The 25,489-nt window shown below is 45.1% G+C and overlaps 1 protein-coding gene across 5 annotated transcripts; it reads left to right on the plus strand.

Annotated features, from left to right (window-relative positions):
* Positions 1 to 241: 241 nt before the first annotated feature.
* On the plus strand, positions 242 to 24,693 carry LOC146180356 (uncharacterized). Of its 5 annotated transcripts, none has more exons than XM_084579549.1 (5): positions 242 to 548; positions 6,126 to 6,417; positions 8,471 to 8,601; positions 9,645 to 9,763; positions 24,431 to 24,693. In XM_084579549.1, the coding sequence occupies exons 2-5, from the start codon at positions 6,264 to 6,266 to the stop codon at positions 24,444 to 24,446; spliced, it is 420 nt and encodes a 139-aa protein (XP_084435675.1). In that variant the 5' UTR covers positions 242 to 548; positions 6,126 to 6,263; the 3' UTR covers positions 24,447 to 24,693. The 5 variants fall into 5 exon arrangements, 2 of the variants coding, with proteins under 2 accessions (XP_084435675.1, XP_084435674.1); XM_084579548.1 differs by lacking the exon at positions 24,431 to 24,693 and adding an exon at positions 11,192 to 13,057; XR_014700844.1 differs by lacking the exon at positions 24,431 to 24,693 and having other exon boundaries at positions 6,126 to 6,702; positions 8,471 to 13,057.
* Positions 24,694 to 25,489: the final 796 nt, after the last annotated feature.

Genomic DNA, 25,489 nt, shown 5'->3' on the forward strand with positions numbered 1-25,489 from the left:
AAAAAGAAATAAAGCTTAAGTTGTCGTAAAACGAAAAAAAAAAATAAAATTAAGAGGCATGTATTTGCGATGTTGTGAGATCTGATATGATACTTGCCTGTACTTTTTTTTTAAATTTTGCTGCCGTTTAAATTTTATTTATTTTTTTCTATGACAGTAGCCCCAGTAAAGCCGGCTCGCAACTTACTAACGTCCAACGTTTGTACCAGTCTGCAACTGCCGCCAGTGCGCAGTACGCATCGACAGTGACAACAATTCCTCAGTCTTCAAGCATGGGAAGTGGAAAAGTTACCTTCTATGATTTTAATCAAGTTGAACTTCCTTCATACTTGAGATTTTAAAAAGTGAACTATGTGAGCGACGTCGAAAAGTGGTTGTGTTTATGTGTTTATTGCAAAGTCGACACTGGAGCGGGAGGAAAACACGCCAGCGCGTGCTAAATCTTGTGCCGTGGACGGCTGAGACAGAAGGAGCGCTCATTTGTAGTGCACTTTCCGAGCAAAGCATCGGCGCCGAGGTCAACAATAAGGCTGGAGGCATTAAAAAGGGTTAGTTGTAACATAGTTGAGCTGTATCATGGTTAAAGCTAGCGTTACAAAACGAGTACACACTCGTAGTTTCGTGAGGCGAAAGCAAAACGGATCATATTTAGCAATTGCAGTAACATAAGTGCCCTGGGTGTAGGTAAAAACGTCCCCGAAAGAAACGGCCCTTGAAGAAGCAGCAACTAGAAAAAAACGTCCCCAAGGCAAAAACTGGAACTAAATATGATTTCTTCGGGAACTCGCATAAAAAAAAAAAAAAGTACACATTTTATGCCATTCTTTCTTTGCTTTGAGTTAAATGTAATCATCATTTGGAACTTGTGTCCTCTGTTCTCAGTGGGCAGTATTACCAAGCTGATTAGACCTGTCTTAATGATTACTTAACGAGCTGCGGAGCTAGAAACCATGCAATGTGTAAAGAGCCAGATGGATCTTTCACCATACTTTTACGCAGTTCATGTAAACATCTCAGGCAAATGAAACCGCTGTAATATTTTCTCGTGCCTAGCTGATCGCAAGATTCATATCTGCATTACTGAGGACACATTCTGTGGCACCAGTTCGCTTGCATATCCGTTATGCTGTCTGATGGTTTGTCACCGGGGACGTTTCTGCAGTACAAGTATCAGTAATAGAGTACAAGTAGTATCAAATAATACCAAGCACAAGTATCAGTAATTTCTAAATGTTTACTGCCGATGAAACCTCTCATACTTTCTCAAATGTCACAACTGCCTGCTAATGCCAAGCCAGCGGATGTGTCAGTACACATTAAATTTTGCTGTTGTCTCAAGGGTGCAGGAGCCAAGAGAAAGTCGTCAAGGCATGAAGTCGGGCTATTTGGTTGTGCCTTAGCATATCTGAAAATTGTGCACAGAACTGGACAAAAGGAAATGGTGCAAAAGAAAAGACAGCGGTGGTGGTATAATTGCAGCCCTGAGAAGCAGCTAGCTGTTTGCACCAACAAAATGGGTTTCTGCCATTAATGTTTTTTTTTTTTAGTCATATTTCCTTTTTGATAAAATTTGAATTGCAAAATTCAGCAAAAGAAAATCTGATTCTTAAAGAATGGCAAGGACTAAATATTTATTTTTTTAATTTTCCATGTAAAGAAAAAAGGGCGAGAAACAGGGATTTTTGAACCAAGTTGTGTGAATTTTCAATACATTGGCATTTTTTTGGAGCATTCCACTGAAGGCCCCAAGGGTGCCTAATTAAAAAAACGGCACATAACCGAGGTTTAGTGCTCGCAGCTACATTACCAGTGAAGCCTGGGAGCCCTTATATTTTACCTCACTAATCTGCCATCCAGACAAATAACAAGTACCCAGAGTATGCATAAAGATGGTACAGAGGTTTTGGTGTATGGGGTCTAACGTCCCGAAGCAACTCAGGCTATGAGAGATGCTGAGAAGGCAAATAAATTATATTTGCCCAGCTGCTTCTAACATTGGATCATTGCCAAAGACATGTAAGACATGTCGCATTGCTTTGTTTCCAAACGTATTAGACCTTTTGTTGAGAAGAAAAAGAAAAAATGCACAGAAGATCAATTAGATTCATGCACAAGGCCGGATTAAGAAGCATGGGGGCCCTGGGTAAAGTGCATGCAATGCCCCCGCCCCCTTAGCACTCCCTCCTCACTTCCATAGCACTCTTCTGCAATATACCCTGTTTCATTTTAACTACACCAGACTGAAAAAGAACAAGGTACGAGCACTGTGACTAGTGCGAGAGTCATGATTAGTTTGGCAGCCGATCATAAGTGCAGCCATTAACACTCAGATGAGGAGATAGCAATTAAAAGGATACGGCTTATTTTCTTCTCCCAAAGAGGCAGTCAGAGAGCGATGGAACTATATGAGAGATGGAGGGTGATGGGGTGGTGGAAGAAGATTTTCCGTCTTATCTCATCTGTTGTTCCAGTTACATTCTTTAGCCATTGCTGACTGCCACAGGAAGGAGGGGCTGACAGTTAACCATTAAAAAGTCTTCTCCAGTTGTAAGCAAGTGGAGATCAGCTCACAGAAAGGGGACATCCGAGAGTGGCGGGGAATTCCTGTTTTTGCAGCTCTGCAAGGTCTTCCTGAACAGATAAACAAAGTCAGATTATTGAACGAAAGAAGACAATGAAGACTCTTTCTGAAAAGCACGCGCACAACCCCACCGGTGAAAATGCAGGCAATTGAGAAGAAGAAGAAGAAAATTCAAAGTCAAGGCCTAACTAACGACTTTTCTAATAGAGCGAATTCCTTACAATGAAGGCTAACCGATGCCTTAGCCACACACTTGTCCTCAGCCTTAGCAATGTAATATGTCTCAACCAACTCTCGACAGAATTGTTTACCATTGCTGTAAACTACACCCGTATTACTGAAATCAGGCATACAAAGAGACGGGTCATTCTCCGATTTACACTCCCGGGATTGTACATGTAGCGCCAGATTAGAATTCACCTTCCCTTCCAGAGAATTAGAGTGCTCCGTCAGGCGCACATTTGGACAGCTGCCTGTCTGCCCATAGTAGCACCGGCCACAATTGAGCGGAATGCGATAAACCACATTCTTTCTGCAGGTGGTGAACCTTTTCTTGTGTGACACTGTGCAATGAAAACTATCATTGTCGAGCCCCTTTCTAACTCTGGCGCACAAGCCTCCTACCTTGTTTTTCGCTGTAAATACAATGTCAATGTTGTACCTTGCTGCAAGTTTCTTGAGTCAGTGCGAAACGCCATGGAGGTAAGGTGATAGTCAGATTAGGTGGGGTGTGGGGGGGGGGGGGGGGGGGCATCTTTTCATTATGGGTTTCTGTATACCTTTTGCTGAAAGTTCTATTATTTCTGGTTCCGGGTATGAAGCATTATCCGCATAGGAAGCACGTGGGCAGAATGATCACCCCCAGTGCTGTTCAAAGCTAGCTTAAGGAAGTATTCAGAGACATGGTATGGGAGCAGTTAAAGATCAGGGTTGATGGAGATCTCAGTAATCTGCCAATTGCAGGTGACATTGCCTTGCTAAGTAACTCAGGGGATGAATTGCAAAAAATGATTAATGACCTAGACAGCAAAGGCAGAGAGATAGCCTCAATTAATATGAAGAAGGCTAAACTAATGTCTGGCAGCCTTGGAAAGGAACAGCAGTTTGCAGTAGGTCATAACTAGCTGCTTACTGGTATCGCTCAAGAGGAAATTTACAACAGTTGCATTTTACCTGTACTCACCTATGGGGCTGAAACATGGTGTCTAAACGAAAAGGGTTCTACTTAAGTTAGGGACAACACAGAGAGCCGTGGAACGGAAAATGGTAGGGGTAACGTTAACAGGCAGAAACGTGTGGAGTGGATCAGAGAAATACCTCTAGTTAATGACATTCTAGTGGAAATCAGGAAGAGGAAATGGGCATGTAGTGCAAAGAGAGGTTAACCAAAAGTTGAAAAGGGTAACAAATGGGATATCAAGGGAAGGAAAATGTAGCGGGGGATAGCAGAAAGTTAGGGGGACAGATGAGGTTGAGAAATTCGCAGGGCTCATGTGGTTGCAGCTAGCACAGGACGGAGGTGAATTGGAGGAATATGGGAGAGGCCTTTGCCCTGCAGTGAGTATAATCCGGCTGCTGCTGCTGCTTCTGATGATGATATGATGCCAGTTAGAACATGGGGTTAGTAGCATTCTGCCATTTAAAGCCTACCAGAGCCATGCATGTGATTTTTGAAGACTGTGAGGCTTCAAACGGCTCACGCCAGGGCTCAGAGTCTATTTTTCTTTTATGGGATGGGATTGCTAACACTGTCTTGTTACCACCTCCACAGATGAGCAAAGGACAAAGACAACAAGGTGCTCACACCTTGTCCTCCGTGCTTTTCTTGTCCGTCGTCAGTGTGCGCTGCTCCGTAGCAATGGATCTATACGAACTAGCCTAAAATAGCCCTTTTAGCACAGTCCTTCCCATCAGTTTTTTTATGTCTTGGGAGTTAATCTGTAAAATAGGTTGCCTGGTTTTGAGAACCATGCGGTGAATGTGGCCAGAATGAGGGAGTTCTGCCATTATCCCTGTGGCAGGGACATTAGCACAAATCTGCCTTTGGAATTTTGCGAATATGCCACTCATTGCACAGCTCAGGCAAGGTTTTATGCAGACAGAACTGCAGACAGGGCAGTGGGTGATCATGCCCGAGACTATGGGTGGGCTTCTTGTGTTATTCTTTTTTTGTTCCAGGATGTTTGGTACACCTTGCCTTGATGGTTAGAAAAGAGCACATTGATAAGCCTGTGTTCTTACTGCCTTTAAGGCATCGGCTATTTTAATGCATACACGAATTGTTGTGTTTGCTTGTCTGCATTTTACAGCATTTCCAGGCAATACTTTGCGTCCATACTCATCTCTAAAAGGGCAAGAACCACAACATTGTTAAGGGCTTATTTTGTATGCATGACCATGCAAAGCATGCACTTCAGACATGGCTACATGTGGGAGGGGGATTCAGCTTGGCAGTTTTGTGCAGCCGTTGGTGGTTGGAAGCAGCAGCAGTCCCATGCTCACTACACTGGAGACGGCAATAGCTGCATCGTATACAAATCCATAAGCAGTGGGAAACTTCCCGTGTTCCTCAGGGTTTGAAAGTATTCTTTTTGAAGTAGTATGCAGATTAATTTTGCTGTAAAGGTTTATTTTTTGCTATAGGCAAATTATCCTCTCCGCAGGGTCTCAAAAGGCAAGTCACTTGAGCATTAGTTCAATACATGCTCCCTTAGACAAATGTTATTTGAGGAGTTGTGGCAGTATCGGTGGGGTGCCAAAAAGAAACTCTACTGTTTCTACTGCATATCATTTGCCATGGCTAAGCGCAGAGAAATAGTTGAGCATTCCAATGACTCAAGCAAAGCAATGGAACGGAAACTGTTTATCATAAGTATGATCCAGTTGTTAACGCAGGTGAAGTGGCGTTACGAGCTTGAGCATTGGTTTTTTACAGAAGTGTTCTTCTCAAAAAACAAGGCTTCTCTCAAGGGTCGGTGCAGTGCTCACGATAAAGAATTCAGCTGCGAAAGCAATCTTCCTCGTTCATGTGCCCTCCAAAGGAGTTGCAACAATTTAGGATGTGTGTGTGGAATGCGAGAGCTATTAACCCATTATGTTGTTTTGTACAAAATTCCATACACTGCCACATAGCAGCTGCTTCTTGAAATGTGTGGGTTGTAGCTAACAGTGATTTAGTTGTTTCGGACTCATTCAGCATTCTTCACTTTTGCAAAAACATGCGTTTTTCATGCCAACTAGGGGATGCTGCGAAGGTCATTTCACAAAAAAACCTTCATGTACTCCAAACTTCAAGGCAAACTCTGTGTTTTTTTTTTCTACTCAAATTTTACAGAAAATTTTATGGTACATTCCGCACAGTTTTCTCAAAATTTATGTTGAATGCTGTGAAAAAGAATTGCTTTGGAAGGGAAATTTCGACTAGAGATGCTGTTTACTTTTGTTTTCAAGCTTTTTGATGAAGCTAAAGTCTTGTCTGCACCATAGTATAGATTACCCATTGTTAATTCCTTGTCACTTGCATCCTGTCCCCACTGCCATGCAGTTTCCTCACGATTGCCTTGACTGCCAAGTTCCAGTGGCCAGTGTAAGGAGCTGACGCCACACAGCGTCTGCAACTCTAGGCACGAGGGGGAACCGAGGAACAAGACGACGCAAGTATGTGGCGCATGCGGGGGAGAACATGGTGGGACACGTAAGAGAGAGATCGGCAGAGCAGCATTGCTGGAAGACGGGTGGTCAAAGAGTGGCAGCTGATTGCGTCCTGCCTGGGATACCAGACCTGGGAATGGCCACGGAGGTCCTGCTGATCGCATCCCACCTGTCCGATGATCCAGGTGACCATACCTGGGAGTGGCTGACTCCTGTTGTGTTCCTGGAGCCACATAAGCAGTGCGCACGTTCGGCGTCGGGCTAGGTGCGCTGGATGGACGCACCTGGAAATAGGGCGTCTCTGCCACGTGACGGCAACCTGAGGCCTCGGCCGAGCGTCTCCCGTCGCCAAGCCACCTGCTGGCCCGACTCTAGTACCTGTGGACACCGGGCGTTCCTTGTACTTTGAGCCTACGGGACCGGGAGTGTTCGCATAGACTTCCTCCTCTTGTCTCCGGTGACTGTTACTAGTTTGTACTCGTCTTCGTTTTGGGTTAAGCTCGTTATTTGTTGTTTGTTGTTTTGTGTCTAGTCTAATGTGTTTGTATAAGAAGATATGTTCCCAGTTTGACTGGTCTGGTCATGTGCTTATTTGGTCCCACTAAATCAGCCCTTTGATTGGTGGGTTTTAAAGAACCTCCTCACAATTTCGGCTTCCAAGGCAGGACCAGGCCGGTCTCTAGGCTACACAAGAAAAGGATTTTTGGAGGCAATATGGGCGCTTCGGAGTTGGTCGCTATAGGTGAGCGCAAGGGATTAAAATATGTTGAGTTGTGAGAGTGGGTGCAAGAAGAGCTTCGGAAGGATCGAGAAGACGGAATCGCTGAGCATGAAGCTACGAAGGAGAGACTGGAGTTAGAACGAGCTACGAAGGAGGTAGAGGCACGCAATTTGGAGTTGCAAGTAAGGCTCATGGATGGTGGCGCAATTCCTTCTCAGCAACAGGCAGCATGCAGTGTCATTCAGGCTCCCTCCATAAACCCCCATAGCCTTATACCGTCGTTAAATGAAAGTTAGGATGACTTAGATGCCTATTTGAAAAGATTTGAACATGTGGCCACAGGACAGGGTTGGCCAAGTTAAAAGTAGGCCACAGCTTTGAGCATTTGCATTGGTGTGGAAGCCCTATTTGGTCGGCTGTTGTCTGGGGATTCGGTTGACTTTGAGAAGGCTAAGCTTGCTTTACTGCTGAGATGTATCACGAGAAATTTTGCCAAAGCAAGCTCCAGGATGGCAAAAAAGCATCGCAATACACTAGTAGGCTTTTCAGCTTCTTTGACCACTGGGTCGAAATGCGGGGGCAGGGCTGCACATTTGAGAATGTTCGTGACATGATGGTGGGCGAGCAGTTCATAAACAACTGTCACTCCTGTCTTGCTGTGTTTTTACGTGAACAGGATTGCAAGACGGTTGGCAAACTGACGGAGGCAGCCGATCACTTCCTCGAGGCACAGCGGCCGAGTAATCTACTGGTTTTCAAAGAGAAGTTAGAATAAGATGAAGTGAGACCCAAAACCTGTGCTCCTCGCTCACAGTCCTAGGTTCGGTGCTTCATTTTTGAGAAAGCTGGACACAGAGTCGCAGATTGCCGGACGAAGTCAAAGCAAGCTTACTACAAATTGTGCTTTAGGTCAGGACATGATTCCCAGTCATGCAGGTGTAAGAGTTCAGGGAACTGTGGGGCATCTTCCTGTTGCCTGACTACTCAGAGTCCTTCCCCCAATGCACCTCCAGGGATAAGGTACCCAGAAAGCCAGCTGAAAAAGGTGGTCTATGCTTCAAACCCCATGGATGCCAAAATGCCCGTGATGCACGGTTAGGTGTTCGGACAGCCAACTTTCGTGTTGCGTGACACCGGCAGCAATAGCTTTTGTGTGTGTCAGGCTGTCGTACCTGCAAATGTGCTTACAGGGAAAAAGGCAATGTTGTCCTTGGCAGATGGAACTGGCATTGAAGTTCCAGAAGCGGAGGTGAGGGTCTCATCACCATACATCTCGTGCAAGGCCATTGCACGATGCCAACCTACTCCCTTTTGCGATGTCATAGTTGTCAATGTTCCTGGTGCAAAGGCTTCATTTTTAGTTGATTTACGAGCTCCTACAAAACTAGTGACTTCCTCTGCAATGGTAGGATTGATCAATATTCCTTCCCCTACTGTAATAGAGAGCATTTTGGAGGGCCGCAAAGATTTCGCCCACAATGCACAATGTGTCACTTTCGGTGTTTCTTCTTGAGCAGGAAAAGGATACCACTTCAGAGAGGCTACAGGAACACCGAAACAACTTGGAAAGTGGTCTGGTCTGGACTTTCTGGTCTCAGGTTGCCATTCCTGTGAGACAGTGAAGAACTCTACTCCCCTGTTTGACCAGGTTAGAATTTTCATCATCATCATCATCATCATCATCAGCCTGATTATACCCACTGCAGGGCGAAGGCCTCCATATTTCTCCACTTAACCCAGTTCTATGCTAGCTGCATCCACTTGACCCCCGCGAACTTCTTAATCTCATCCGCCCACCTAACTTTCTGCCGCCTCCTGCTACGCTTTCCTTCCCTTGGAATCCAGTTTGTTACCCTCAGCGACCATCGGTTATCCTCTCTTCGCACTACATGTCCTGTTAGAATTTTGTATCAGCACAAAGAGAAGCTGACGAGAGAACTGGTTGAAGCATATTTTATTTCAAGGGACATTAAGTGCGTCAGCCAGGCTTTTGCTCTTTCAAGCAAAGAGATTTCTTTTTTGAGTGACTTTTTGTATAGCAGATGAACCCAGGGGTGTTTCACGCGAAAGCTTCGTTTTTTGTCACATTTGTTTTTGTCTGGGCCTTGGAGTAAAAGCTGAGGCTGAGTTGTGAGCCAGCGCTTGTCCTGTAGCTTTCTTATATCTTGTCTTGTGTCTTCCTGTTCGCGCTGTTTTTATTGACAATGGATTCAACTGTATATTCTTGTACGTTGTTTTTTTTTTATTCGAAAATAAACTTTCAACTTCAACTTCAATTCTAACAGTGCTGGTGCAGGCGGCTGCTTTGAATTGTATGGTAACTTTACATTACAAATTACGGTACTACAAAAATTCTTTAATTATCTGCGATTTTAAATTAAGCGAGTTCGAATTATCGAGGTTTTATTTAGTAAGCAGGTTGATATTGCTCTGAAGGTTTACTTTTCCTTGGCTAAATTTTCCTTTTCAAAGTTCTTCAACTTAAAGCATTAGTTCAATATATGCTTCCTTATACAAACGTAAATGAAATATTTTACAGAGTTGCGACAGTTTTTGATGCCTTGATGAAATTTAGCCATTTTTCATGCATAGGAAGCATTGCTATTGCCGGAAAAAAAATGGGGTTTAGCATTGCTTGTTTTTCAATTTTTGCAAGTGTCAACAATTCAGATCTTTTATATTTATCTGCAGTGGTTGAGCCACTTTTTCAACGCCATATGCCAATTTCAATGTTGTGGCGACATGTGCGAAATCATTCTGGGTGCCCTGCTGAACCTGGGAAGAAGGCACTGGAAAGAAGCCTGCTTATTGTAAGCATGATCCAGCTGTAGTTGTTAGCACAGGGAAAATGGGGTAACGAGTATTTAGCCTTGCCTTTTTACTGGAGTGTTCTTCCCAAAAAACAAAGCTTCCCTCAAAGGTGAGGTGCTCCCATTGTAGAAGTCAACTGCCTCAGCCAGAAAACCAACCTGGTTTGTGTATGGGCCCTCCAAAGGAGTTGCAACCATCTAGGATGTGCAGGTGGAATGCAGAGCTATTAATCTATTAAAGCGCTTTGCGCAATTTTTTTTGTGCTGCCGTATAGCAGCTCCTTCTTGAAATGTGTGGGTTTTAGCTGTTTCGGGCCGATGCAGCAGTCTTCACTTTTGCACTTTTTATGGCAGCTAGCTTCACAAAAAAAAGGGCAATTTCTCAGACACTGAAGCTCCACATTTGAAGGCCAGGAAGTTTTTACCGCTTCAGGTTTTGCTGAAATTTTCACAGTGCATTTTTTGGAGTTTTCTGGAAATTTGGGCCGAATGCATCCTGTATAAAAGTAAATGGTGCAGAAAGGAAATCCTGCCAGGAGATGACATTTTTTACTCTTCTTGATGAAGCTAAGGTCTTGCTTGCTGTCCTCACTGCCATGGAGTTTCCTCATGCATGCCTCGAGTGCCGAGTTCTAGGGGTTAACTTGTACCTGTAACAGTAATAGATGTGTTACACATTGTTCTCAGTTTTCTGCAAATTGAGTCTAATGGAAAGATAAAGGTGTGTCAGACACTGCCTGGTGTGTTGTTTGTACTTGCTCTTGCGATTAAGTGGTTTGGGAACTCAAGCAGTGGCCCAAAATGTTTCTAGGTTTTTGTGTCGATTACAACTCCACCAGAGCCTTTCTTATCGTGAAGGATCCAGGGTAGGGTAGAACTAAAGAAGTATGAAAGAGCACTGAACGACAGTCATGGGGCAAACACAGGCAAAAACCTCCTAAAAACAGTTGTCCAGCATAGTTATTCAGTGATGTAGGATTAGGTATATGAACATTGGTTAACAATAATTAGTCAGTGATGATTAGTTAATTAGTCAATTGTAACTAGTTTATTAGTGCTCTTTGAGACGCCTTAAAGGCAGGCACTGTGCATGCACACTGTCGTCATGTGCAAACCTGAGCCGACACCTAGTAGCCATCACAACTGCACACGCGCAGTGACGTCACAATTGCACAATGGGCTTTCTCCTCTGCACACTTTAGATCATCAAAGTGCCCTCTGAATTTTTCTTTTAATTATCCTTCTCTCCTTCTGGAAAGCTCTTGATAACTATTCCCCTGCACCTGTATTCCTTATCAGGACGCTTTAGAATGCCTGTCCCCTTTCAGGAAAGGTGTGTCAGCATGGAACATGCTTTAGCTGCTGACTCATCATCCACCCAGCATTTTGTTTTTTTCCTGCTGCTGCAGCTTTTTGCTTTCTTTTCAGGCCACGGGATCAGGGTTCCAGGCTTTTGGAAATTCATACCCAAGGAAGCACTCTTTCACTCAATGTCCTGATTCTTTCTTCCCCCTCCCTGGCTTTTCTTTGAAAGGAAAAGTGCATTAAACCGCAGCAGTGATGATCGCACTGCCCAGACAGACAACTCAACCCTTGTTCAGCAGTCTTTCATATTTCTTATTACGAGCTGTTTGCAGCTGGTCATCGTGATAGGTGATCCAACTTTGTTAGTAGGAATTTTCTGCTTCAGAGCCGAGTTGTCTTTAGGCCTAGCTTAATATTGAATGTGAATGGATGTCAGCAGTATAAACTCTATGTGAAAGCATTCTCAGTTAACTCTTTTTTTGGTGGATAAGCGAGCAGTTCATGCAATGACAGAAGTTTCTCTCTATTTAACAAAGTAGGTGCTTTGTTAGCAGTTTCTTTTCACAGTGCATGTTTATCTCGTATATGCCTAGGTTACCTTTTCTTTGGTAACTGCTTTCCTTCTAGTTCAGCCTTTATCCTAATGAGGGCATTGAGAGGCTCCTGGATGTACTTTGCTTTCAAACCGAGCAAAATTACCGGTTGCATGCAAAACAAAATTCGCTATTTTCGTGCATCCCTGATAACATCACCGTGGTTAGTCTACTTGATAAAAAAAGCCATGTGCTGTGTGTCCTCAAAGCCCATTTACATTGAACGTGGATTGTAAGTGTTATTAACTGGCTCAAATTTTTACTTGTGAGTCTTGTTATTAGACAGCATTTTTTGCAAAGTACCAATCATATTTTCATAACCTGGTTACGTAACTTGAAGGTCCCATGTTAGTAGCCTTTTTAAAACATTGAGTTGCAGTTGCTGTTTCTTGGGTGCGTTGTGTTTACATATCTGTCAGTATTGCACTTGTCAAATAGATGGCTTTAGAGAACATGACTGTAATTCTGGGCCTTTCGCCTGAAAAGTGGTTCTGTCGGATATCCTTATGATTTTCACTTTTATGAGTTGTTAATGCACTTTATTTTTGTGGATGTAGTGGATTGGATGGCACACAGTGCTTCAGAATATCTAAGCTTTCACTGAGCTACACTGTCAGTGGATTTTGTTTCTTGTTATGGAAGCTCAGTGTCAATTGTCACGCTGAAGAGAGATGGATGTAAGCTTTGAATTGGATGATCCATCATTCCTAGACTCTTTTGTAGAGATCTGTACCTTACATGATGTACAAATATAAAGGAAACGAGGGGCTCATTATGAGATACCAACAGAGGTCCACGGAAACGGCCCCCAAAAAACCAGTGATAAAAGTGTTCAGTGTGTAGAACACATCCTTTTGAGCATTAACGCAAAGTATAACTCCTTGGAACAAAGCCAGCGATTTATTATAAATTTTTAAAAACAGCGTTTTTTGAAATTCGCGGGCAGAGGGAATGTCGCTTGGCGGTGTCGCATGGAACTATTTCCTAATCCCGTGACGTCACGGGTCGGTTGACTGGCAAGGCTTGCTAGAAGCTGCCGTTCGCTGCGGTCACTGCAACCATGACGTCACGAACACACTTCCGGTAGCTGGGAAAGTCGTCTGCTCGTGCGCTGCTCGAACTCTGTGCGGGCTGTTACAGCTCGCCGCCCGTATCGGTTAGGTGGCCATTGCCCATTAAGTGCAACAACCGAAGCGACGCAGGGATCGGCAGAACGAAGCTGCATTTACGAATATCTTATTTATATAACGTGGTTTCAGGAGTATCGGAGTGTCGTCCGACGAGGCGTCAACAGCACGGTCAAGCACCGCACGATGGCAGCACCTCCTTGACCGCCGTAAACATCGCCGCTGTGGCCCCTCCTCCCGCATACCGTTCGCGAACGACACGGCGGATCGTTAGCACCAATGTCCGAAATAAAGCGTGCTAAAATTTGTTGGCGTCTGGAATATTGAGCCGAATATCAAGTATGAAGCCCTCGTGAGGATCGCTGACCAGCAGCAAATTGCTGGTAAGAGCGATAGCTGTGATACAAGCTAGTTTCTGCTCAAGCCAGCTGCCGCTGGTGCATTTCGGCTGATCCGATCTGCTCGTACTAGCTCTGCGATTAATGCGTCGGCAGAGTTAATCCTATAATTATTTTACTATGGCAGGATAGGAATCACTATAAGGCAGTTTCATAAGTAGACGAGTCACGACAGCGTTGATCATGTTCCAAAGCGTCGACCGCCGCGGCTTCGAAGCGAAACAATAGGCCTAGCGACGACTAGGGACGGTCACGCACGGCGCCGGCGTTCGCCGCGCTCGCACGTTCCACCCCCGCGGTAATTGTGTAACGTACCTCAGCCTGCTCGCGGCATCCCGTGCTGCAAGCGTTGCAAACTCGTGTACTTTCATTGCTAAGGCCGCGTATTTTTTGGCGTTCTGCTCAGCAACAAGCCGTTCAAACGATACTGTAGGCACGACTAGGCTTCAGTACGCAGTCGCTGCGCTGTCGGCCGTAATCGAAGACGTCGGGCGGCACCATAATCTATACATCGATCTTTAAACGTGATACAGTGGCAAATGAATAACTTTGTGAAGCAGACCCGCTCGTACGTTTCGCGCACTCGGGCGCCGACGAGTAGCTTCCGTCAACAGACGCCGTCATAACCTCGGTTAACGACGCAAACCGAGGTCGTCAAGCTCGGTTTGCGGTAACCGCGGTTAGTGGTGCAACCATGGTTTGGTCCGCCGTGTAACATAGGATAACCACGGGTTCGCGGTTACACTAACCGTCGCTGCGCGAACTGGTGAACTCCTCAGGCGTGTGCAAGCGAGGAACTTGGAAGGGAGGACGGGTTGGCGCGAGTACGCCAGCGAGCGAGCGCGCGGCAACCGGAAGTTCGTCGAAGTGACGTATGTCTGGGCGGAGCTTTGAACTTGCTTGTATTCTTTGTTTTTTTATGGCTCCCTTCGGCGTACGAGTTGAGAGGGAAAATTGGAAGGGTCATTTTTAATCGCCGATATCTCTGGTGTTGCAGAAGCTTGATCGAAAATTTTTGCGGGAGAATGATGGGTGGTTCAATAACTATCAGTGTTATGGCGTTGTTTACCCTTCTTTGTGACCCCTTTCAGTGGACCTTTAACAGCCACTGTCTCCAAGAAAAGCATAGCTTTTCTTTTCCTTTTTTTTTTTGCTGATGAATTCATACTAGCCAATCCTCCCGATTTTACACCGAACTTTCCGATTGTGCATCTGCTGACCTATATCTCCCAATAAGTTGCCTCCTAATGGTGGTTTAACGGCACAAAACAGACACAGACCAAGAAAGAAACCCAACACATGAACCAGCGTTGGTTCGTCTTGTGTCATTTCTTGGTCTGTGTCTGTTTTGCATTGTTAAACCACCATTATGAAGCAATACCAACCAGCCAAATCTGCAGTTCTTCTAAAGCTGTCTCCAACTGCACAAGAATGGGTTTTTGCAAACTGCCACAGCTGAGCCTGTAGCTGCATTGTATTCGTCAGCATTACAGTTAACAGCCACTCTGTATAGCCACACCATTGGCATCATTGGTTGTACAGCCGATCAAAGTGAAATCAAGCCAGAAGTAACTGGGGCGGTTTGTATTATGTGTTGTCAGTTGCAGCTGCTTTTGTGTACATTTATGGTGAGATAGGCTGCCTGTGTGTAGTGCACGGGGTAAAGTTAAAATTCTCATGTGCTTAAAGGCATTGTTGCTATCGGAGCCAAAGGTGTATCTGCAGAAATGTTTGCAATCTTATATATTTGAAATTCTATGCTTTGTGACAAAAAAAGAAGTCATACACTTTGCGTATGTGTCGATGAAATGTGAGTGTGTCACTGCGGCAAAGGTGACTTGAAACTGAAAGTAGAACTGAATTCCACTCATCACTGTACAACACGACCTGGTGAAAGCCCAGTAGTCTCGACCAGCTTTGAGCAAAACTACTTTCGACAGATTTTTGTAGCTAGCAAAGCCTGCTACCTCAACGTCTGTGAAAAAGGACTTGATCATCACTGTCTGAAAGTGTGGTCAGCCCTTCTCCCTCCCTCTTTATGCAAATGAAAAATCTCCTTATTTTGATATAGCTAAGTTGGCAGGTATGTAAGTGTGAAATAACGTAATTGGTAATCGAATAGAAAGTAGAAAAAAAAATTTCAGGGGTCCAGCCTGACTGAACCGAGTGTGTTGAGCGATAGCTCAATTGAGAAGGTTAGACACGGTTTCGTTTGACTATTAAACGTTATTGCGCAACATGGTCAGACTGGCCAGCAATGGATCAAGCTTTTTCACACCAAACGGTATTATCACACAATTCGGTGCCATGCGTTGTCATATATCACATGTCTCAGCGTAGCTACAGTTAAAGGCTTCCGACTCACTAGTTGTGGAAATGGAGGTGCGAGTTTAGCGGTGAATATTTGCATGTGACAGTGTCACAGAAAATCACATGCTGCTAGTGGTTTGTATCAGAATTTTCCCCGTATCATCGAATCCTGCCATTTTTTTGTTGCCATTTTCACAAGAATCATGCCTAGCTGGTTGCTTGTGATTATTCGACCCTCTAACTGCAAAAGGGATTTACTTTTCCAGTACCACATATATGTGTAGTAGGTGCTGGGTTTTTTTTTTCACTGCGATTGGCTTAAATTTTTTCACCTTGTGCCATGGTGGCCAAAACTAGGCAGAGCATGCTCTTTGATCACACTGCCTTCGTGCCTCTAAATTCAAGTCTTCATAAGGAGCAGTTCATTTCACATTGAAATGCACTGGCATATATGTAACTTTTTTCACTCGCTATATTTGAGCCCTGGGATTTGATTATGTCAATATGTGGATGTCTAGATGTGTGAATAATGTAAGAAGCACTAGAGGCTTGCTTTGTACCATACATGCAAAATTGTCATTTGCGCCTCCGCATAGATATCGACATTTATGAACTGTGCACCTTTGGAGCCACCTAACTTTCTATGCTGGGGATATCTCTCAGTGCTAGGCTACTCTGATCACCTTGGTTTTGTTCTTGAATGCTTTTGTTGTCGCCTGGTGTGGTGCTTGTGTTTTCTCTGCTCAATGGCTAAAACACCTCTCTTCAATGACAAGCGCAAGTTATTTCAACGAAAACCTGTTTCGCTTGCAGTGCTTGTTCTGCTTTTAGGTATTGTAGAAAATGCTTGATGAAATTTTTTTTCTTTTTAGCTATGCATGCCAATTGATGTCAGAACAGTCAAGCTTGCAGTCTGTTGTATGCATTTTGCATATCGTCCCAAAGAAAAATATACAATGCAGATAAGGCTGCTTTCTAGCAATTACAAGTATCTGTGTATGCTTCTGTAGTCATAGGAATAATTCACATGCTTATGTCAAAATTCATGCTTAGTGTAAAACTCTTGAACAAGCATTCGAGTTACCCCTTATATTTTGCTTTTTCACTCTGCAGTGGCATCCAGAAGCCCCCTTTTTTGTCATGTCTTGTTCTTTTGTGTGAACAGAAGAGTTTGCAGGAAAATTCATTACCAAGTTTGAAAAATCCTCTTGGCTAGTAATAACTTTTCTCTTTTTAATTATTTTGCAGGTTCGGCTCTACCTTCTCGCAGTTTCCTTCTAAAAAATTTGAGTTCCCACTTTTTACTATCTCCCCTGCAACAGCAGTTCAGTGGTCATGCCACCCGGCTGCTCAAGCCGAGCCGCTTTCCAACGGCGGTGAAAAGCAAGGTGGCCATGTACTCTGTGATGTCAATGCATGTTAAAGAGCCCACGGCGGTTGAGATGTCCTGAGCCCATCACTACAGCAACCCTGATAGCCCAAGTATTTGGGATAGTAACTCTCTAAACCAAACTGAACCTTTTACCATTTGTGGTTTTCTATTTGGCCAGCCATTGCTCCTTGCCTTCCCTCAGTACTGCAGTACAGCTAATTGAAGAATTTCTCAGCATCACTTGTTATATGCATTGCAACTTTCACACACCCTTGTAACAATTGCTATGCTTGTATTGCTCTCGATTTTACTGTATGTCTACCAATCTTTTACATAATGTATACAGTAGCGAACCAATTTTCGGACTCCAATCATTCAGACTTGTTCGAATTCGGGTCTGTACATTCACGGAGGCTCTCGTTCCACTTGCTTTCTTCCCACGAGTTTCGTCTCACGGTTCTCGCTACTGTCGTTAACCATGAAAACATTGTTATTGTTTCATACAGCTCATGCATTTGTTCGCGGCAGGAGCATGGCCTGCAGCTGCGTCACAGTACGTTGTAAAGTGGCTAACATAATGAAAGCATGACCGGCTGAGATATTCTGTAGTTACAACATAGCATGGTTCACTTCTTTGGGGCACTACTGCGCATGCAGTGACTGCCTGAGCAAGTTGTATGCTGCCCGGCAGCGTGCACACTTGTCGCATCGGCACTTATCAACCTTTCGCGCACTGGTGGCCGCTCCCGTCTCATCGGATCACACTAGCACATGCACATGGGTGGCTCATGGAAACTGATCATAGTAGCAGATTATGTTCTGCTATAACTTCCTATTATCACCATATAAATGAAACATGGGGAGTGGCAAAATTAGGGATTTGTAAAGCTGACTTTTCTAATTTCCGAATTTCGCAGATTGCCCGATTATTCGGACCATTTCCCAGGTTCTACCAAGCCCCCCCAAAAAACGGTCAGCAACTGTGTGTGTGTGTGCGTGTATATATATATATATATATATATCATCGGCACATTGTTTTTTCTTCCGCTTTGCATTTAATGTTCTTTATCCCGATAATCACCATAAGACTAATTCCTGCAATGCCAACAGTATAAAAAAAAAAGAAAAAGGAACTCAATATTTGCCTTGCACTCGTAGACTGTTCGCTCCCTTAAATTCTTTAATAACGAGCCCCTCATTCCCTTTGAATTGTTTGCTTATATATATATATATATATATACATTTATATTGTGCATTTCCTGTTACCCTTCCAGCTCTGAATACTGTCCACCCATTTCATTCTTCAAGATATTGTACCTCAAATTTTTGTGGCCACAGCTCTATGCATTCCCACAAAAAGGGATTGGACGTGCTATAAGTTAAAAGGCTGTAAAATGATTTGTTCATTAAAGTGACGTGTTTGGGTGCTATGGATTCCTGAATGCACAACATTCAGCCAAACTTTTATAATGGATATTCTGGTTACCCATTTTTCCAGTAATAAGGCTGTGCTTTCCATATCTATTTTATCCGGCCATGTAGGGCAGGCTTCCAACAAACATCTGTGGTGTTGAAAAGGCACTGGGCAATGATTTGGTCACATTTTTTTTGAAAGTGTTTTGCTGTTCAGAGGGGCATCATGGTATACTTGGTATTCAAAAGCCAACTTGAGGGTTTTGGTTGAAAGCCAAATGGGTATTATCAATGTCCGAAGAAAGCAACATTTTTTTTGCAGCTGCTGGATGCTTTGTTGTTTGGTGTTGCAGTTCTGTCCCCCATGTGCGTGCAGTTAATTTAGCGTGTCACAGTTTTTGCTGCTATCATTTATAAATTGTATATTTTTTCTTAGTGACTCCTTTACTGCATTTAAGATTTATGGATAAGCTGTCAAGTGCAGTTTTTCACTCACATCTCGAGTGAAGTTAAAGGTCTGCAGCATATGCTGCACTTGAAAAGCAGTGCTAATAGAATCAAACTAGCTTGTAATTATTGTTTGTAAAATTTATAATGATATCAATCGCTATTGTAATTTGATGCTGCTATCACATATCTTGCTACAGGATAGTTTCTTTAAACTTGTTTTGAAAGCTGTGTCACCTTTTTTTTTCATTATGTACTGGCTAGTTCTCCATGTCTGCTCACGCTTGATGAATGTTAGAATTAAGGAGTCACATACAAGGTTGATTGAGTGTGGTACGTCGAGCCCAATTATAACAATGCTCAAGTGCCATGAAAATGTCATTGTTATAACCAATAATTGTTATAACCGGATTTGCCAAAAATGCAGTCAGCATAAGGTTCAAAAATTTTAATCAAGCAGAAAAAAAAGTTGTCCACTACTTAACAAAAAAAGCATAGTCCGTGAGCTTCGCTTGCTTCACAGAAAGCTTATTGGTGCTCAAGTGGAAGGCCCCTTGAAAAAACGAAGTCTCGGAGGGAATAAATCATATGTAGGGCCTCCTGTGAGGACACTACTTGGAAAGGCTGATCTGCAGTGTCGTCGTCATCGCTGTCGTTGCCCGCCGCTCGCACATTTTCCACGATTGCCTCGTCAGTGAGGATTTCGGACGTTTCCACATCATCATCTGCATGCAGAACCTCATCTAGTCCCGATGCATCATTGCTGAGCGCAGACCACAGTTCTGGCATCCCTTCATTGGTCGGAACTACGCAAGCATCAGCCGCGGCAGTCGTGCGATCCCGAACGAAGCCTGCTTCCCTGAAACAATTCTGCACCGTCGAAGCATTGAGTTATGACCATGGACCGAAGATGAACTGAACTGCCATCAGTAGGCTAATCTTAAAATCAGGCTGCTCATCACTTCTCTGCGCAGCCATGTCCATGGCAAGCACTAACCTGTTCAGGACGCGGCGGCGGTACAGGGCCTTAAAATTAGCGATAATGCCGGCATCCATAGGCTGCAAACCTGAAGCGGTGTTCTGCGGAAGGAAGATTTCCACGCTGGAAAGCTTTGGCATGGAATGATGCGCACTGCAATTATCCAATACCAATGCAACCTTCCTCTTTTGGCGTTCGATGCGGTCATTGAATTCCACGAGCCACTCATGAAAAAGCGCTCGTGTCATCCACGCCTTACCATTGTGGCGGTAGCGTACGGGGATTCTGGCGGCACCTCGAAAACTGCGGGGATTCCTGGATTTTCCGATGACAAATGCTGGACATTTATCGTTTCCGTCCATGCTTGCGCACAGAAATACGGTCACACGCACCTTACTGTTCTTTCCACCCTTGCATGGATCTCCTCGAAGCGCATGAGTTTTCGCGGGAAGCATTTGAAAAAAAAGTCCAGTTTCATCACCATTGTAGATATCGCTGTCGGCGTACTTCTCGAAGATACGTGGCAGGGTTTCTTCTTCCCAACGGTGTCTCGCTTCCACGTCGAGTGAAGCTCCCTAGCCGGTGACTGCTTTATATACAATCCCGTGCCTATCCTTAAAGGGCCACTGTCCAGGGAAGGCCCTTTTAAGAAAAGGAGCCCAGTGTTTCGATCAGGTACCGGAGATAGTCTGTGCAAAATTCTACAGCGACACGCGCGCCGCAAAGCATCGAAAATACAATTCAAAGCTCCCTCATGCTCTCCTTTGAGAAGCCAGCTTCACCATTTCCTGCGCTAGCCCGACGGGCCCCGATAATAGAGAGATTTAGCACACCGTGATCCGCGATCCGCTACCGTGAACCGTCACCGCGCGTTCCATTGTGCATGCCCAGATCACTTTCATGACGATAGATGGCGCCACATACTTGATGTCGGTAGGGTGCCTGGATGCTCTCTCTCGCCCCGGCACATTGACCTGGCGCATCGGAACCAATCAGCTTGTACGCCCCGCCCACGAGTGGTAGAGTGTCACGGTGGCGGATCGCGGATCACGGTATGCTAAATCTCTCTATTGACGTACGTACCGCGAACGACGTCCATTGGTCCGTCTCGCTGACTGACGGGAGAAGGATGGGTGTCTACCGCTCGCAGCGCGCTTTTCCCTCGCCACGGCCAGACTGAATCCAGCGGCGCGCGCTCCCTCGACCGTTTTTTTTCTTCGCGCTCGCGGAGAGCCACGCCCCACCTCCCGCCAAACGCGGAGGAGGAAGGGGAATTTGTATTGCGGAGGCTAGACGACCTCGGGCAGGAGAGTGAAAAACCTTTGCGAGGGAACGGAAGGAGAGAGGCAGGATAGAATCGGGTGATTGCGGTGGCTGTAACTGCGTTATTAGTTACTCTTTTCAAAAATATTTTGCGGCCTTGCGTTCCAGGGGCGAAGTCTCACAGTCACCGGGGAAGAAAATATTTTCGACCGGAGGGTGGACAGTGGGCCTTTAAAGTGTTGCAGCCAACCATTTCCCGGACGAAAGTCCTCGTGAAGAAAAAAGGCAAAATGACTCTCCTTCGCCGTTAGGATCGGCCCACTAATGGGCAGGCTCTGTGCACGGGCGCTAAGAAACCATTGGAACAAGGCTTACTCCATTTCCTTGTAGGCGCCCTGCCGGGCCATTTTCCGTTCGTTGTTCTTCGAACCAGAGCATTCTTCTTGAAGCAGCTTATCTGCGGAGCTGATGATTGTAGAAACTGTCGGTTGACGCAGTCCGTACTTCAGCACCAGGGCCGACACCTGTCAATTCTTGTGGTCCTCAACTATGCTGCGCTTCGTTTCCAATGAAATCGCTGTACGTTTTCTTTTTGCTGGCAATCCGGTGAAGGGCGTACGGCAGACGGATCTGCCATTGTACGACGAGAAAGCAAAACGCCACAGGCGTTGCACACACACCACGTGCACCCCACACGTATAAGCAGTACGACGCCCGCCCCGCCCGCACACAGCCGCCGCTATAGGGAACTCCGCGACGTCAGCGCTCGGTTTCTAGAGGAGCGGAGAGGAACTACAAAACCTACGCGCATCCGCGCCCGCGCTGCGCACGGCTACGGTGGCACGGCTGTCTCCGGAGTCTGCGCAGCCCGCTCGCTCGGGAGCGCGTGCTACAGGCAGCCGTACGTGCACGCGGAGCGGGAGCAGGAGAGTGAGGACGAGGGGGAATGGCGCTCAAAGCGCGCGCTCATTGCCAGTGGGGTTTCTTATTTTCGCTTTTTTCTGTGCCCCCGCTGACATAGAGGTTGGCTGGAGGCACGTTTTTTATCGGTGCTTTCGAAAGTGAGAAATTATTATTAATTGATCGCCGCGGACATTGTTTTCAAAGAAGGCTTGGTGGCAAGCTCGGACATTAAAAAGAAAAAAAACCATGAACGCGAATTCACTACTCGAAGGCAGAGGCAAGCGACAGGTATTTTGAAGGACTTGAGGCGGCACCTCTTGATATCTCTGTCCATGTTGTTCAGAGAATGAAGGGTCCAGCCTTCTCGTTGAGAATTGATACGCGTGTACACAGCGATGAGTGCTCCGGGCGCTGGTTGGGCAGCTTCCTTTCTATTTGTGACTGCGCACTTGAAAGGGGCCTGTTCAACTCTTTGGGGACAGACGTTTTAGGCGATGCTACCGGCGCCGTGCGGCCTGTTTTCGGCGCGTTTAGGACGCGTTCCCTACAAAGGCACAAAGCATGTCGCCTTACCCTTTGGTTCCTGCTGACAGTGGTCAGGGGGAGTTCCCTGCTGCGGCGCTGTCATCCGAAATCAATGACCTATCTGCCTTTAACGATGAGGGCCGGGTTTCTTAACGACCTGGGTCATTGATGAGAAGCCGCGGCATGCCATTTTTTGCGGCAGTTTCCTCTCCACGAGACGAAGAGCGAGGAAATGCCTGACGACCTTCCATGCAGGCGGGGACATCTCTCCAAGTAAACCTTTGTTTTCTTAATTCCACAGCTACGCTGTGCAATTCCTTCAGTTATCTCCTCTAGCTAATGCGCAGTTTTGAGCTCTCGAAGCAAGATCGCGTATGAGGATAGAAAGATTGACGTATGTGTTTTTCCTTCATAAACGCCAAGTGATGGCATTAATGACATATATCTGTTTGTTGAGGTCGACTTGGTTCCGTGATGGCTGCTGCGGCACCGCTAGTTACAAACAGAGGTGCGAGATACGAGCGGTACGAGATACCTAAAAAAAACAAAAAGCCGACAACCATCCCGTTACCGTTTCAACCCAAGTTTTGCGAAAAAGCGCACCGTTAGTTTTTCATTGCAGTTCTTTTTTTTTTACTTTTGCCCCGTTTGTTGGAGCGCGACTGCGGCCAGAACGCGGCCGGAGGAGGAGAGAAAGAACCGAGCGCGCGCGTGCAAACACGTGCTGGAGAGCAGCGCGGAGCAGACGACAGCATGCTTTTCTATGCGGCGGGGAGCAGACGACGCGGCCGCACTGCGCGCAAGCTGCGCGTAGGTTTTGACGGGATCTCCATGGAGGGCGCTGACGCACAGAGCGGCGCAGCGCCCCCTGGCCCAGAGAGTCGGTCGGGACGGCGGCGGGGACGCGACCATGTGACGGAGCACGGAGGGGGGGGGGCGGGGAGGGGGGCAAGGGTAGAGAAACGGAGTGCTCTCCACTCTTCGTATCGTGGGCGCAGTCCACTCGTCTCGAGGGGTGGAAGGGTGACATGCGGAGCGAAATGCGCGATTGCGGACGCTCGCGTTTTCGTCGGAATCACGCGTATTTTATTTTGAAGCTGGGTCACAGTAGCCAGTTTTAATCGTTATAACCGTTAGTGCGGCAACCCATCGTTGTAGTAAATGGATTTTTTATACATAGTAAATTTGACGGCGACATGGCTGTTCATTGTTATAGCCGATATATTGTAATAACCGGTATCGTTATAAGTGGGCTCGACATAGACATCCATTTTTAATGGCATCTTTAGCTTTGAGAAATTGAGTTCTTTTTTATTACCTTGCTTCTGCGTGTATCTTTGCAGTTTGATTTCCTGGGCTGTGCTTTTGGAACAGGCTTACCCTGGTTGCAATGCAAAGACAGTGTGAATTTAGTTGGTACATTGTTGTGAGGGATGTTGCTTTGCTTTTAGTAGTGTGCAGCTGTTGCTAATAATGTGGAACAGCATTTACATATTCCCCCTTCTATGGTGCACCTATCAATCACTTGTATTTGGTGAATGAAGATTGATTGTCTGCCATGGGTCTGCCATGGGTACTTGAAAGTAGTGCTCTCTGATATGCTTCATGGCTTTTATATTTATGAGGTGACAGTGCTAAAAACAGCATGTACTTTGTTCTTGCAATTTTTTTAACTTCAGTGAGGTGACAGTGCTAAAAACAGCATGCACTTTGTCCTTGCAATTTTTTTAACTTTAGTGAGGTTATGAAGTGCTTCTGAACATTTAGGGTCTTACTGAGTCACTCTGTCTACTGCAGTCTTTTTTCCGTCTGATGTTTATTTTGAGATATGCTTGTTTGCTTCAGATTCGATTATCTGTTATTTGAAAGCTGAAATCCCGAGTTTGAATTTTATGACTTTTACACCACATATGCCAGTAACCTAAGAGACTGCTGCTGAGAGTATCCTCACTATTCATGAATCCTTTCTGTGGGGTAGACAGCTCCTAATTATCTCATGTATTTTTTAACTCATGCTTTTTCTATTTTGTAGACTCACCTGCAAATGAAAGCTGGAGAAACTCACTTCATCAAGAGAAATTGGAACGAAAAGGGCGGTTCACATGTTCTGAGTGTGGGTATGCCACCGATAAATCAGACTGTTTCAAGAACCACCAGAGGACGCATACTGGAGAGCGCCCCTTTCAGTGTAGTGAATGTGGCAAGACATTTACACAGAAGAGCCATCTGGTGCATCACCTTCGCACCCACACAGGTGAAAGACCATACAAGTGCGTACATTGCAGCAAGAGTTTTACTTCAAGTCACTTAACAGTTCACCGTCGCATCCACACTGGCGAGAGGCCATATGGGTGCAACTTATGTCCCATGGTCTTTGCAGAGAGAACAAACTTAAATCGTCATTTACGAAGCCACAAGAAGGAAAAATGATTTGTGTGTTGCTTTTATTCTGGAAATTTACACAGCGCCTGTGCCATGGACAGAAAGTTCACTTAAAGTCACCAACTGTTCCATGGATTCGCAGCATGTTATGCAGCATTCGGGCAAATGGTCACTTTGAGGGACAGTTGTGGAGCTATGTGACACCTGCATGTATGTAATCTACAATATTTCTTCAAAACCTTGTTCATGTTTTGTGCACTTAAACTAGCACCATATAATCACTAAATTTTAACTATCTGACGGTTAATGTGAAAACTTCAATACAGTATTCGAAGGGCATGAACTTAATACATGTGATAGCATACATTAACTTTGTAAACTATGCAACTACCTTCTCAAAAATCAAAACCGCTTGCAAAGGCCTCAAAATGTTTTGGCACCTTTTACCCTGATTTGCATGCCATCTATCCGATAACTTGTTTGCAAATCCAATGTAACACTACATTTTTGACAAGGATATATTTGCCTAATTTATGTTTTCATGCCTCATTTTAGATGTTTTTAAATTTGTCTTTATGATGTATCTGACCTAGTATGTACTCGCTTAGGTCACTTGGCTGCTGAGGCGAACTCAAATAAATTATCTAAAGGAAAGTGCAAAACTTTGACAAGTCTTTAATTCTGCTGACATCATAGGTTGGGTAGGTTG

This window comes from Amblyomma maculatum, chromosome 9 (assembly GCF_055883805.1).
Source record: "Amblyomma maculatum isolate TAMU_Amacu chromosome 9, ASM5588380v1, whole genome shotgun sequence".
In the NCBI taxonomy this organism is placed as follows: Eukaryota; Metazoa; Arthropoda; class Arachnida; order Ixodida; family Ixodidae; genus Amblyomma; species Amblyomma maculatum.

Excerpts from the sequence above, each read along its gene's own strand:
- LOC146180356 (XM_084579548.1), top strand. The coding sequence starts at position 6,264 with ATGGTGGGACACGTAAGAGAGAGATCGGCAGAGCAGCATTGCTGGAAG. Across the intron at positions 8,602-9,644 it reads CTACTCCCCTGTTTGACCAG|TGGTTGAGCCACTTTTTCAA; the intron begins GTTAGAATTTTC and ends ATTTATCTGCAG. Across the intron at positions 9,764-11,191 it reads TGGAAAGAAGCCTGCTTATT|GCCACGGGATCAGGGTTCCA; the intron begins GTAAGCATGATC and ends CTTTCTTTTCAG.